At 38.7% G+C, this 15,102-nt stretch overlaps 1 protein-coding gene across 19 annotated transcripts in view; it reads right to left on the reverse strand.

The window, feature by feature from the left end:
• Positions 1–14,318, reverse strand: part of col13a1 (collagen, type XIII, alpha 1) — a 167,006-nt gene extending 152,688 nt beyond the window's left edge. For all 19 annotated transcript variants that reach the window (XR_003675658.1, XM_028469107.1, XM_028469104.1 and 16 more), the window contains exon 1: positions 13,778–14,318. Coding sequence is in view for 18 of the 19 variants with exons in the window: in XM_028469107.1 (XP_028324908.1) it covers positions 13,778–14,065 (288 nt within the window). In the remaining variant the exon portion in view is untranslated. The remainder of the gene's footprint in view (positions 1–13,777) is intronic.
• Positions 14,319–15,102: the final 784 nt, after the last annotated feature.

Raw genomic sequence — 15,102 nt, forward strand, 5'->3', positions numbered from 1 at the left:
TATTGCTTATATGTTAATATTTATTGATTTATTCTTTAAAGCTTTAATATTGATTTATGTAATTGCAATGCTTTAATTTTAATGACATTAATGCACATTCAGAGCCATCAACCCAATACCATAATAACCGACACATATAAAGTGCAACATTCCAATAATTTAGCAATTTCCTAAAAAAACCCACACATAGGCCACACCCTATTGGATGATGTTGAAGTCCTTCAAACAACTCGACCAATCAGAACGTGTACGTGTTCTCAGGTTAAAGTCTCCTCCTCACTGCTCCATGTCTGCGTATCAGTGCATTCACAGCTTTTTACTGATACACCACTTCATCTGTTTTTATTACCGTGAACGACCACAGAACGATCACATCGAGTCCAGACTGAGTCAGAATAAAGACGCTTCTAAACAAACTAAATGTGCTGATCTGTCAACTGTTTACTGTTTCCTTCTATTGCAGTGCTTCTCAATTATTTTCTGTTACCCCCCCATGAAGAAGAAAATATTTTGAGTCCCCCCCACTCTCTACCGCGACTATAAATAGAATCATTTATCTATAAAACTGTTATAAGTACATAACGTACACAAGTCTGCATAATATTGTATTATTTACATTAAGGAAAAGAAAAAAGAAAGAAATATAGATTAAGATTTAAAGATTTAAAGTGCATTAATTTGCCTGAAATAAATAAATAAATCCTTATTTAAACTATGAACATTTTCAGAATGACTTTTATTCACCATGTTCAGTTTAAACACAATATAAATAATTGATCTTGGTGGATGACGTGAAGGAACAAACCAGAAACACTACAATATAATAATAATATGTTATATAATAAGTGTTACAGGTAATTTTGACCGACTTGAACAATTTGATACTAAAAAACTTGTATAAAAATAAACTCAATAAATAATAATAATGATAATAAATTCAAATTAACCAGAAACATATAAAACACTTAAAGTGACAAAACAAAAATGAATAAAACAGTGTGTGTTGACAAAACATTAGATCCTAACACAGGGAGTTTGTCATGTTTAAACATAAGCTATAAATAAAGTCTATGTTGCTGTCAGTCGCTTCATCCAGCATGACATAAACCATGTTTAATGCTGCAGTCAGTATAATATCCTCTACTATGATCTGGTTTGTTTTACACTGAAGCATTCTGGTATGCTTCCTTATATCATATGATGCTAACAATGCTAGCTGGTTTATTGAAATTGCATTCACAAAGCGAGAGGATTGTTGGCAATATTCAGCACGTTTTCACTGGAAAAAACTCAAGCTTCTCATCAGTGTGATTGGAGTGGGGTCCGGGTCTTTCCCTCTCTCCCCCGCAGACTGCTTTGGCTGCGGGCCCGCTCCACGCGCCTCGGGCACTGGGCCTCCCTCGTCAAGCAACGGCCATGCCCATGGGGCTGCGCAGGCACCGCCCCCAGCCAGGCTGTGGCCAATTTTGCCGTCACCCCATTCGACGCGCCGCATCATTGTTTAAGCCGCAGGGTTCAAAGCGTGGGAAAAAGAAATTACGGTAATTGACAGTCATTTATTTCGGTTTCGGCCAAGAATTTTGATTTTGCTGCATCGCTAATCTGAACAACATCAAATGTAAAAACAGTAGTGGACTCTGATAACCTTATTTATCATGTTTGGTACAGTTTCAGAAAGTTTATAAACCAGTAAAGTATCTAAACAGGAAAAGATGGTGAAATGTAAAAATATAAAATGTTGTCCCTAATTAGAACATGATGAGTTATTTTATCTTTCATTTAACTTCTGTTACAGGATGGAAAATAATACAAACTGTTGATCAACCTGATGGTTTCCATTCATTTGCCTTCACATCACATCGTCATCATTATTACATGTTGTGCCTGGACATGCTATCATGCTAGCTAGCTGCTAGCTGCTAGCTAGCATGATAGCTAAAATACGACTCCACTGTAGAATAAGGATTCCTGTTTTTGTGTGATTTCTGTGTGAAGGTGAAGAAGTCGAATCACTGTAGGTAAAGTAATAACGTTTGCTGAAACCATGTTAGATTATTTATGTTGAATAAAATGTATGAAACTATTAGGATTATTTATGCTGACTCTGCACACAGCTGGAGAAGTGTTTAGTAACGTAAATCAGCCCCATTTTAATACACCTAAAAACATCCAAACAAAACGCAGCCTCTCTGAATCATTGTGGAAACAAGACGTAGACCAGTGGAGGGGGGCACATGCAGCCCCTACAGTAGATGTGTTCAGACCCCAAAGGAAATGCACAAAATTACTCCAAAAACACACAAAAAAAAGACACAAAAGGACAACACCACACACACATTTTCTCTAAACATAAAAGAAATGACAAAAAAACACACAAAGACCATTTCTCTCCTTCTATGGGAACCAAACAACATTTTCTATTTGGATCTTTGTCGTTTATTCCATTCACACATGTAAACGGTTCATGTTTTATTAGTTTCTCATATTGTTTCAGCCTCGCTCTGATAGATCAGATCAGATCAGATCAGATCAGATCAGATCAGATCAGATCAGAACAGAACAGAACAGAACAGAACAGAACAGAACAGAACAGAATAGAATAGAATAGAATAGAATAGAATAGAATAGAATAGAATAGAATAGAATAGAATAGAATAGAATAGAATAGAATAGAACAGAACAGAACAGAACAGAATAGAAAGTGAGGAAACGCAGGCAGGGTTACGTCGTATATTTCACGTTTCAACACCTTCCATGTGCCCTTGAGCCTGCATCACGCCTCCAAACTCCCTACGTTCCCCCGGGTCCCTGAGGGTCCCTGAGGGTCTGTGGGGAACAGTTTGTGGGCTAATAGTCGACGTGTTTGGGGTGAGAGAAGTAGAGGTCAAAGGTTAAGTCTGTTTTCAGGGGTGTTGTTAACAACATGGCAGTTATGTTAGAGGAGGTTCCACCACATGTTTACACGTACTTAGAAAACGTTCTCATGGAAGTTCACCTCAGTCTCAGCTGCATGTTTCAGCTGAAAGCAGTTATTAAACCCAAACTGATGCAGTTCAGAAAGGTCACGTTCAGGGGTGATTCTAGGGTTCTCAAACATCTGGGGAGGGGGGCAGAGGGAAATGGCAAATGCGTACGGGGCAAATGTTTTTTTATGCTTTACCTAAATAAACAAAATATACAGTTAATTATAGTTTTAAAACCCAGTATTTTGCTATTTTTTCATCCATCTCCATTTGTTCTAAGAACCCCAACAACAATATTTGAGGTGTATTTTCCAAACTCGCCTGTTTATCACATCAGTAGTAAATCATTAACAGTCTCTTATCATCCTCACCTCTTATATGTAAATACAGGAATATTCCATTTCATTTGATAGTCCATTGTTTTGTCCAACTACTACGTCGCATTGGGTCACAAACACGTCAGATCATCCCATAAAGTTGATACGAGGTGGAATAACAGCTACTAAAAGTGAAACTGATTGTGAGTGCTCTTTGGTTAATCTACAGTATATACATGATTATCTATATACTGAACGTTAAGATATTAACTGTAATATCAACCTTCCTTTGCTATGTTAGTTTTAGCTGTAAGGTAGTTTGAGAGGGAGGAGCTCACATTCTTATAGGGTAGGAGGAGCCAGGATTGTCAGGAGGAGGAGTTTCCACATTGTGAAAAACCCAACTGTCCTGTTTGGAGCTGACTTTTTACAAAATGTAGAATAACAAGGGAGGGAGAAAACAGAACTTAGAAGGTGATTTTTTTTCATAACTACCAACTCACCAAGTTGGATGTGTCACTGGTGGGTGAACGCAGCATTAGCCAATCAGAATGCAGAAGACAATGCGAATTCATACACTGCAAAAAAAAATTCGCAAAACACAGAGACCGTGAAAGGTGAACCGTGATACAGCGAGGGACTACTATTGTTAAATGTTAGAAGCATTAAATTTGATCCAAAGACTGTTATAAAGGGTTGTGATGTTCACAAACAAACGGAATCTATTCTCATGAACTACTCGACAGAGGCGGTGGCATTTTTCTCTGCTCCCTCTCTTCCCACCCGTATCTGCCCTTGCTGCTGCTTTTGTGAATCTAATAGAAGCCTCTCTTTGCAGTGTGCCCACGTGTCCAAGCTGGACGTTTGCGGCTGGATATGCAATGAACGCTTGGAACAAGTGGCGACTAGTGTGTCTGTCAATGTTTTCCATGGAGGACATCTACATGATTGGAATTATGGGAGCAGACATGCTGCTGATTGGAACTGGCAGCTTTCTGACCTATTGCAAAGTCTTTATTACGTTGGAAACTGTTTTGGGAAGGCTGCCAGTCATTTCTGAAAGATGGGGCAGGGCTCTAAACACTCAGACTATTGTGATGAATGAGCTCAAAAGTAACGCAAACTTGAAACCAACTTGGAGAAGTTGAATGATTTCAAGTTAAAAAGACCATCTTATTGGATTAATGCAGAGACATAGGACAGAAGGCTATTTGAAATTGACCTAGCCTGAATCAAAAACACATCGCTTATCTTCTTTTGGCTCCCAAAGCCAGCCACTCAAGATAGCCTCATCTATCTATTACCTGGTGTCATGCAGACAGACGCTCTGTTCCCCCCGCCCACTTCGCCACCTCTTCCCCACGCCATCTGGAACTTTGTTCTGAACTGGATCTAATCAAGGTCGTCACGCGTCAGACTGTTTTCAGAAACTAAGCAAAGGGATTATATTTCAACGCCTCGGCCCTCTTTCCGCCCTCGTTCCTCTCTAAGCTACAGGGAAAGTGCAATGAAGCACCCAGTAGAGGCTGCATGCCGATGCCCCCCAAACTGTGCCATGGACCCCGCCCCAAACACCCCTCCCGCAGACCCCCCACCGACATGTTATGTTCTCGAGCTCTTCTGTGACTGTTTTTGTTTTGTTCTTTTGGTGCAAGGACGCTGAGGAGGTTCTTTCCTCGTTTTATAGTCTTCCTTAATATGTAACTCAGTTTAAAACCCTCACCTCTCCTACTGTTGTTATCCCATTTTACATCTAAATACAGGGGCGTCGCCCTTGTGGCAAACCACAGTTTTCCCGCTCCTGTCCTCCCATGTTATATGTGTTATATGTGATTTTCTTGGACGAGATGAAACTAAAATGAAATGTCATTGCTCTGTTTCTCTAGAACATGTGCAATGACAAACAAAGCTATTCTACTGGGAACCCAGTTGTGAACCATTCTTTTTTCAAATGTTATTGTTTTTATTGCAAATGAATTGCGTATCATTTAACAATGACAGAGCTTCACACACACGCTAAAGAAAATGTATTTCTAGAGGTCTGACTCTCCGTTAATCAAAACAAGACTCTGGACAGAATAAAATGTTGGACGTTGCAGAAGCTCGTGATAACATGATAAAAAGTAGGGCCTCAAATTTACCGTGAAGAAACGGAAATTAAGTTCTCAAAGAGAGAAAGCAATCTGACCCTTTTTTTTCACCATTTCTTTAAAATCAGGCCCATGACATGGAAATGTCTCACATGCATGTTTTAGACACTATTACACATTTACACACTATGTTTCACCATTAAACAAGTGATGAAATGTCTAGAAAGTGTAACAAACAGACAAATAAGTCCAATTCTGCCCATAATCCTGTACAAAATATTTTGCTCCATGCAACGGATGAAGTAGTGATCATGTTATCTTGTGACTGAAGCTTCATCTGAAGTGTGTTTTTCACGTGTTGGCCACATGCAGCCCCGGCCTGAATGTGTATAGCCTCCAAAGTTAACGCACACAAAGTGACAGAAATATACAATAAAGACCATGAAAACACAGAAAACAAAGATTTGACACAAAACAATAAAAAGATGTGACAACAAAAATGCACAAAACTACAGCAGAAATTTTCTCAAAAAACATATGAATTGTCAGAAAAATACACAAAGACAATAAAAACACACAAAACAACAACGATTTATGACAGAAAACACACACACACACACACACGGGCCCCAAAAAACACAAAACAATATAAATATATGACGACAAAAATCACAGTGGCAACAACAGAAATTCTGCACAAAAAATACACAAAACAACAACACAAACTTATTCCAGAAAAACACAAAATGACAGAAGAATACACTGAACAAAAATAGACTAGTGATAATAATCCGTGTGCCCTTCGTTCTTTAGTTGTTCCGTTTTATAAACAAATCAATATAACAAATAAACAGTGTGATTATTTTGTTTTATTAAAATCTAAACAGAAAAATCAAAAACCAGACAAGCAGCATTTTTCTGTTTAATAAAACAATCTTGTTCTGTTTGTGAGATATTTGAATATTTAAAGGGAAACTATGGACGAGAGCTTCATGTATTAATCTCACCACACAGCGGGAACACACAGGGGGGCGGACTTTTACTACCGGACAAAAAAAGGAGCAACACATAAGTCACATTACTGATGAACTGGTAAATAGAAATGTTATTAATACATACATTTAAAAATGAATGATACATAAAACATGCACATGATATGTGATAAAGGAACCAGTGGTGGTGTAATGAATCTACTGGTGCTCCTCGTACAGTATCTTGTGATCAACTTCTGCGTGTGTGCACGGCTGCCGTTAGTAGCTATTTATAATGTGCAAAAGGCTTGGAAAGGACATTTGTCCAAAATTTGGTGGTGAAGAAGAAAAAGAAGAAGAAAAAAAAGAAGTTGTTTCTCCTTCTATGTAGACGGTATTCCTTTAGCCTGGTTATCCGAGTATTTCCAGGAATATTTTAGCCTAACGTTGATTACCTGGAATACTTGGTCCCAAAAACATGAGCGTGTTGAAGTGAAACAGTCTTTTGTTGGTGTTAATGATGAGGAATTTCCTGCTGGCCTCTTCAACTTCCATGTTTGAGTGAACTTTTCACTTCCCGTCAATGATGCAAACATCTCATCATTCTGTGGTAACTCATGCTCACTCTAGAGGTGACATGTTTTCATGAATCCTGATGGAAATGTGAAGGAGTTTACTGAAAAATACAGTTTGGCAACAAGTGGAACAGGATAAAGATCCAAAAATGACCAATTAGTCAAAGTCCTGAACTTAGTCTGATGGAGAACTTGAGGCAAGAAAATAAACAACCCGAGTCTTTTCACTGAGGAAAAGTTAGAGAAGATCACAAAGATGCGACGCTCGTGAACATGTACAAGAATCAAAAAGAAAAAGAACAAGGCTTTGGACTCACTCATAAACCTAGGGTATACATACAGGATTGTCAACATTTGTGGCATTGTTTGAAAAATGATCCACGATCAAAGAATTATGACAAAAAAACACAAAATGACAGAAAAATACACAAATAAATACCCTAACAGCCTGTACTATGAAGATAGGTTTCTTTTATCACGCTAACTTCTGGGATTTAACCAGTGTGTGCTGGACTATGAAGCTGGCTAACGTCTGAAGGAGCTAAATCACCATGGTTACCTAGGCTAAATCACCATGGAAACATAGGCTTAATCAACATAGAAACTTAGGCTAAATCACCATGGTTACCTAGGCTAAATCACCACGGAAACTTGGGCTAAATCACCATGGAAACTTGGGCTAAATCACCACGGAAACTTGGGCTAAATCACCACGGAAACTTGGGCTAAATCACCACGGAAACTTGGGTTAATCACCACGGAAACTTGGGCTAAATCACCACGGAAACTTGGGCTAAATCACCACGGAAACTTAGGTTAATCACCACGGAAACTTGGGCTAAATCACCACGGAAACTTGGGCTAAATCACCACGGAAACTTGGGCTAAATCACCACGGAAACTTGGGCTAAATCACCACGGAAACTTGGGCTAAATCACCATGGTTACCTAGGCTAAATCACCACGGAAACTTGGGCTAAATCACCACGGAAACTTGGGCTAAATCACCACGGAAACTTGGGCTAAATCACCACGGAAACTTAGGCTAAATCACCATAGAAACTTAGGCTAAATCACCATGGTAACTTAAGTTAAACAGCTAACCTGGTCGGGTTAGTCGTTCAGTACTTGACTAACCTGAACGAGGACTAAAGCTCGGCGTCCTGACCAATCAGATCTCTTATAAAACGAGCTTATTTAACATCACATCCTATAGGAAACAGAGATTTATATCTGATTTATATCTGATGGATTTCAGACCCATAAATGAATCCATAAATGAATCCATTCATTCATGTATTCTGTGATGATGTTGAGAGCCTCAGTCCTGTAGATAATATAAATATATGAACCTTATGATTTATGAACGCAGCATCACAGACAGTTGATCAGAGTCTGTTTCAGGTTCTGTTTAGTCTTTGTAAGACCTCCTGTGTTTAACTCTTTGTGTTTCAGGTCTTCCTGCTCGTGGCTCCTCCTCCCAGTGATGTCAGTGTGTTTGAGTTGTGACTGATTAGCTCCCTCATGTTTCCACCCAGGTGTGGCCCGTTCCCAATCAGGCCATCCTTTCGTAGGGATGTTCCGATACAACTTTTTCACTTCCGATAAGATACCGATATTGCAGCCTTGCATGTCGACCGATACCGATATTGATCCGATGCGATATCAGCACAAATCATACATACATTTATTACATATTTTATAGTGTGGAATGTTAGAAAAGGCTTGATTATGTGATGTTACTCAGAGAACAATAGTGATTAGCAGTACGTTACTGTGTTAGCGTGTGAACCACAGTCATCCATAGATAGACGTGCTGGAGTGGAACTTTTATTGGAGAGCTAACATCAGTGATTTTAGATGCAGGCCAATAAAATCCAATATTCGTTTTCTGGCTGATATCGGACTGATATCCGATATCAATATCGGATCCGGATACCTCTACTATTTAGCTGAGTGATTAAACACTGAATGTTCATTGTCACCTTTCTTGTATCCTGCGGCGCGTCGTCTCCTGATCCCCGTCTTCCCTGCACCTCCTTTAAGTTGTTTTAGAAATTAAATGGACCACTACCAACGCTAATCTCATAAGGACTCGTAATACCAAACAAAGACAGTTTTATAGTGTCCTGTGTTAATGCCTGTGATTGGTCGTTATTCTAATGCTGATATGAATGTTGATCATGTGACCCTCAGATCAGATACAGTCACATGTTCGTGGCCTCACTGTGTTTAAGTTGTTCATCTCTGTTGTTAATCAATCTTTATTGTTTCAATGATGTTGAAACCAGACCTTCATCTAAACAAGCTACACTACAGAACTCACTCACACGTGCTGTCCCTTAGAAGAGAAAAAGCTAAAAGCGGCACACACTGTATAATAATAAATGTAAATAAATGCAAATTTAACCCTTCTGGTCAGACTGAGATTTGTATAGTACATCGTAATTTTGAGAAAAAATATCGAGATTGGAGTTTTGGTTCATATCTCCCAGCCCTACGATGTTTCACATCAAATTACACCATGGTTATTGCACCTTGGATCAATATAGCACCTGGTTTTCACAGACCACACACAGGGTTCTCTCCAGCACTGTTGAGCGTAGGGGCCCCCGACGTTGTAATGTTGCTCCCCTATGGAGCGATGGCGCCCCCTACCTTCAGTTTTTAGCAACGTATGGTGGAACTTTCTGTTTTTTCCTTTTTTATTCGGTATCATTGTAATAATTGTTGGACACAAAAGGACTTCCAGACGTACACGGGTTGTTTTACTCTCTTTTTAATCTGAATAACCCAGAAACACATTCATATTTGCTACATCGTCTATTTCAGAGAAAGGCAACGTGTATCACAGCGGGGCCACAAAAATGTGTTCGTTTGATCAGAGGGTCACATGATCAACATTCATTAGAATAACGAGCGATCTGAGCATTAATACAGGAAAGAACAAAGAGGTTTTATAGTAATTCTGTGTGTTTTTCTGTCATTCTGTGTATGTTTGTTGTTGTCTTGCTCGTTATGAGGCATTTTGTGCATTTCTGTAGTGTTTTTGTGTATTTTTACTCTAAAGTATATGTTTTTTGGAGTCATATTGTGTATTTTTGCTGACATTTTATGTTTTTTGGAGTAATTTTTGTGTATTTTTGTTGTTGTTAGTACAGTGGGTTTGCAGTCATTTTTCGTGTTTTTGTTGTCTTTGTGTACTTTTGCTGTCATTTTCTGTCATTTTGTATATTTTTCTGAGTAATTTTGTATATTACTGTTGTCATTTTGTTTAAAATGGAGTATTTACTGTGTTTTTCTCTTGTCTTACTGTATTTGTATATGTTGTAATTCTTTGTGTTTTTTAATACATTCTTGCTCTTGTTTTGTGTATTTTTCTGTCATTTTGTGCGTTTACCATGAAATTGGGCCGAGGGCCACCAGCTGCCTATGTCCGGTCTATATTTAATACAGGCGATTTGCTTGGATGTAGCTGAGGACCCCTGCCGTCACTTAGCTGCCCCTGATGTTGCCTGTCTGCATCCTCCATCTAATCACCGTCCAATATAAACAGTGTAGCTTCAACCAGACGTAGCGTGTTTATAATTCACAACAGATCATTCTACACGCACACGCACAGACGTGAGTACAGTCTGTTTGAAACGTGTTCAGGTTTAAAGAGACATGGACAGGTTCAGGTGGTGTTCTTTTTTCAGCCTGAATAAAACTCTACTGTGTGTGTGTGTGTGTGTGTGTGTGTGTGTGTGTGTGTGTGTGTGTGTGTGTGTGTGTGTGTGTGTGTGTGTGTGTGTGTGTGTGTGTGTGTGTGTGTGTGTGTATTTATTAGTGGAGAAACTATATATACAGTATATATACAGAGATGTCCAGAAGTGTAGAATCACCTACTACACTCTTTCTGGCCGCCTTCTGCTCTTAACCTGTTGATGAATGATTCCATACCCCTTTAGCACTGAAAGAATTGTTAAAATCCATGAAAAATTGAAGTTTTTGACATTTTCAGCAACACTGTTTCAGTGATCATTTTCTATATCTTACACAAAGTCTCGTGAGAGTTCATCTCACGCTCCACCAGGCAGCAGCTTTACACGCCTCTCCATCAGCCCTCATTAGCATAATGAACCCAACCCTGCTGCTGAAGCACACCGAACTTCTGTGGCCTCCAGCGGGAACCGTTCTGACTCTACGTGGGTGGAGCTGTCCTTTCTACTGACACCTCAAACTCATAACACATTTCTGCTTTACACGAACTTCACACATCAATGATCAATATCATAATGAGTATTGATACACTAAATATATTACCAAAACCAACTACAAGCAAAAATGATGTAAATCATGCAGATATGTTCCAGTAGCAGACAGTATTCTACAGACACCATACTACTGCTGTACTAAAAGTTGGTACATTTTCAAATGGAAAGAGGTAAACTGATAGTGATGCTCAATTCTTTGCCATCATTACCATGGATACCAGATTTTAACTTGTAAATGCATCATGCAAACAAAAACTACAGTAGGTGAGAAAATACATCATGATAAAAAAAGTGCTACAACATAAACAGAAGAAAAGCCAGCACAGCGGCAGCGTTGCTGCAGTGAGTTTTAGCCTTTTACTTTTTTTTTGAGACATTACTGTATAAATATACCAAGCATAAGTAACTGTAACTACATTCATCATAACCTTCACCAATTCAACAAATTAGCTTTAAAGTAAGGCTGGAACAAAGATTAAAAAACCACAACTTTAGCTTTACTTCGCTAAATGTCAACATTTTACAGGCCATGTGATCCCCTACGCTGTGAAACATGCCTGGTGAGAACCACGTTTATCTCAATAAAAACTAATATTACTGGTTGAAGTTACCTTTTAAAGTAAAGCATGTTTGAAAACAGTTCTTTTGGTACATACAGTACGTTAATAAAGTTTCTATTGCTCAGTGAAGGAGGTGAAGACGTAAAGCAGTGGGTTGTAAAACAGCAAATGGAGAGAGAGAGAGGGAGAGAGAGAGAGAGAGAGAGAGAGAGAGAGCAAACAGGCTTCCTGAAAGAGTTCAATCAGTGTGTAAGTGTTTGTTAGTGTAGCTGTGGTCAGTGGAGGGCCACTAACACACACACACACACACACACGCACGCGCACGCACGCACACACACGCCTCTAAATCACAGTCGTTCTGCTAAACGTATCAAACACAAGCTGAAGGTAAATAACGACAGATCTACATCAGATCATTCACAGAACGCCGTCAATTATTACAATAAAAACACGTTTAGTGAAAGTAGAAAAGAGTGTGAAAGCTTGAATATGATTATGAAACAAAATCAATCAGAGTCAAACCTTCAATGATCAATGATCACCAGCATCATTCACACTTTAAAAGCTTGGAACATATTTATATTACCATTAATAACAAGTAGGTTATAATGTATGGACACAATTTTTATTAATTTTTAGAAAAATCTGAATGAAATTCACAAAACTAAAGAAGCGTACTGCATTCACGTTTTTTGGGCCAATTTTTTTTTTTTTTGACAGTCAAATTTAATTAAAAAAAAAAAATCACTTAATTATGAACCGAATAATGCATTTTTTAAATTTCTCTAATAATGAGGGATAGAGATTTTTTCCATTTTTCAAAATGATCCAGAATCAGTTTATTGATCCACATCACGTCCAATAATGAATGGAATCATCCATTACCTAAGGCAGGGGTGTCCAACTCATTTTAGTTCAGGGGTCAAACACTAAACAGTTTGATTCTAGGGATGTCCTTATACAACTTTTTCACTTACGATACCAATATTGCAGCCTTGAGTATTGGTTGATACCGATATGTATCCGATACCAGTACGAATAATACTTTTATAACTTATTTTGTAGTGTGGAATGTTAGAAAAACTGACCCATTTATTATTAACCAATGGGTTACAGACAGTTTAACCTTCAACATAATATCTACAGTATTCTACAATTGACTAAAATGAATACAAAATTAATTATTATATAGGTTATGATATCAGAAATTTTAGATGCAGTCCAATAAAATCCGATATTCCTTTTCTGGCTGATATCGGACCGATATCCAATATCAATAGTGGAATAATCCATGCAATAAGTGACAGATATCTCCTTATGTGAAATAATTTCAGGAGAATTTCTGTGATTGCAACCATGTCGGAAATGAACTGAATAAATAAAATGTAGTTGATGATTTTATCAATGACTGCAGTCACTGATAAAATCATGGGGAAATTGTTAGAACGCACTGAGAAATCATCTAACTGAGCTTTTCATGATGTTCTGGGAAGTAATGAAAGCAGTGACTCCTAAAACTAGTATTTAATACAAAATAAACTATAAATATATATGTCAGAGATGTGAAAAATAGTAAAGAAGGACGCTGTTTGACTCTATGAATAATGTTAAATACTTGTATGTGGTTTGTACTGTGTGATTGTATAATTAAAACAAGTTAAAAAAAGAAGATATATCTCATTTTCTATATCACCAGAATAGAAAACTCAATAAATCTTTAAATCTCGATATATTGCTCAGCTCTAGAACATTGTTACTTTTGTCCATCATAGTCGAGACAAAAGTAAAGTTTGTGTTGCATCTTTTTAACACATTGGTTTTGTGGTTGTTTTCAACATCAATAAGACAACTTTAATCACAGCGACGCCACAAAAATGTGACTGTATCTGCTGTGTATCAATATAGACAATATTGTTATTTTCTATATCATCAAAAGAAAAATGAATCAGTAACTTTTTTATTTTGATCAATTACTCGACATTTTAGGCCCTATTTAAAGTCCAGGGGACCCCACATGGGGTCACGGCCCCAGGGTTGTTTCTGACCTGCTCCAGGAGGTGGTCCATGCGGCTCAGGATCACCGGCTCCACCTGCTCCAGGTTCATCATCCAGGCTCGGAGCTGCTGCTCCTCCACACGCACCATCCTGGACTGGAGCTCCGAGGTCCGAACCAGGCCCAGCACGCACGCGCCCAGGCTCAGCGCGCACAGCAGCGCGCACACCGTCAGCCCGGACACGTCCGCGCACTTTGGCCCCATCAGCGGGGCTTTAGACGGTGGGTGGTCCGGGAGGGAGCTCTCAGCCCCCGGCCACCTCCGACCCTCCTGGTCCATGATGGAGCAGAACCTTCAGAGAACCTCTTTAGATCCTGGTTTGGTCTTCAGCCTCGGTGCAGTCCTCTGAGCTTCCTAACCAGGAGGAACCAGGTAGAGGAACCAGGTGTAACCAGGTGTAACCAGGTGTAACCAGGTAGAACCAGGTAGAACCAGGTAGAACCAGGAGGATTAACCAGGTGGTGTAACCAGGTGTGAGCAGCTCTCTCTGATCCTCACCCTCTCATAGACGCTCTGCTCTGCTCTGCTCTGCTGTCAGCGGCCGATGTGCGTGTGAAACCCGACCCTCCTCCTCCTCTCCAGGCTCCACACCCCCACCCCCCCTCCTCTGGGCTGGGGTTGAATACCGGGGCGGGCCGCCTTTGATCCACGGGCCGCGCGGGGTATTTTTAGGGCGTGTTAAGCCAGGACGGAGGGAGAGTCACCCTGGACCAGGGGTGGACATACCGGCCATCGTCCTGGGTATGGAGGTAGGTACATGTGTGTCTTTATTATTCAAAACACTTCAATCAGTCAATCAAAATCAAAATAAAAAAACTTTTCAATCAAATAAAAAAAAAAAAAAAAAAAAAAAACTTTTCAATCAAAAAATTCAAACAAAAAATTCAAATTTAAAAAGATATTCAAAAAAGTTCAAACAAAAATAAACATTGTTCAAATGCAAAAAAAATTGAAAATATGTTTTGTTTTTTTAATTGAAGTCATCTTTTTTATATTCGGGCCATATTTTGGGTATTGTGTCTTTATTATTCAATCAAAAAACATTTTTAATCAAAGAAAAAAAGTGTTCAAATGAAACTATTCATTTATTTTTTATTGAAGAGGTTTTTGTTTTTGATTGTAGGAAAAAAATAAACAAGTGGTATTTATTGGGCAAACGTTAGCTTATTTGAATGAAAAATGGCCAAAACATAAAAATAAAGGACAAAAATATCAAAAAATAGGAAAAAGGGCAAAAGAAAGCTGAAATCTAAAAAAAAAAAAAGTGTAATAACTTTTTTTGAAAAGGGATTAAAAGTTTCCCCCTTTTTAAGGTT

Source organism: Gouania willdenowi, chromosome 15, assembly GCF_900634775.1.
Source record: "Gouania willdenowi chromosome 15, fGouWil2.1, whole genome shotgun sequence".
NCBI classification, from domain to species: Eukaryota; Metazoa; Chordata; class Actinopteri; order Blenniiformes; family Gobiesocidae; genus Gouania; species Gouania willdenowi.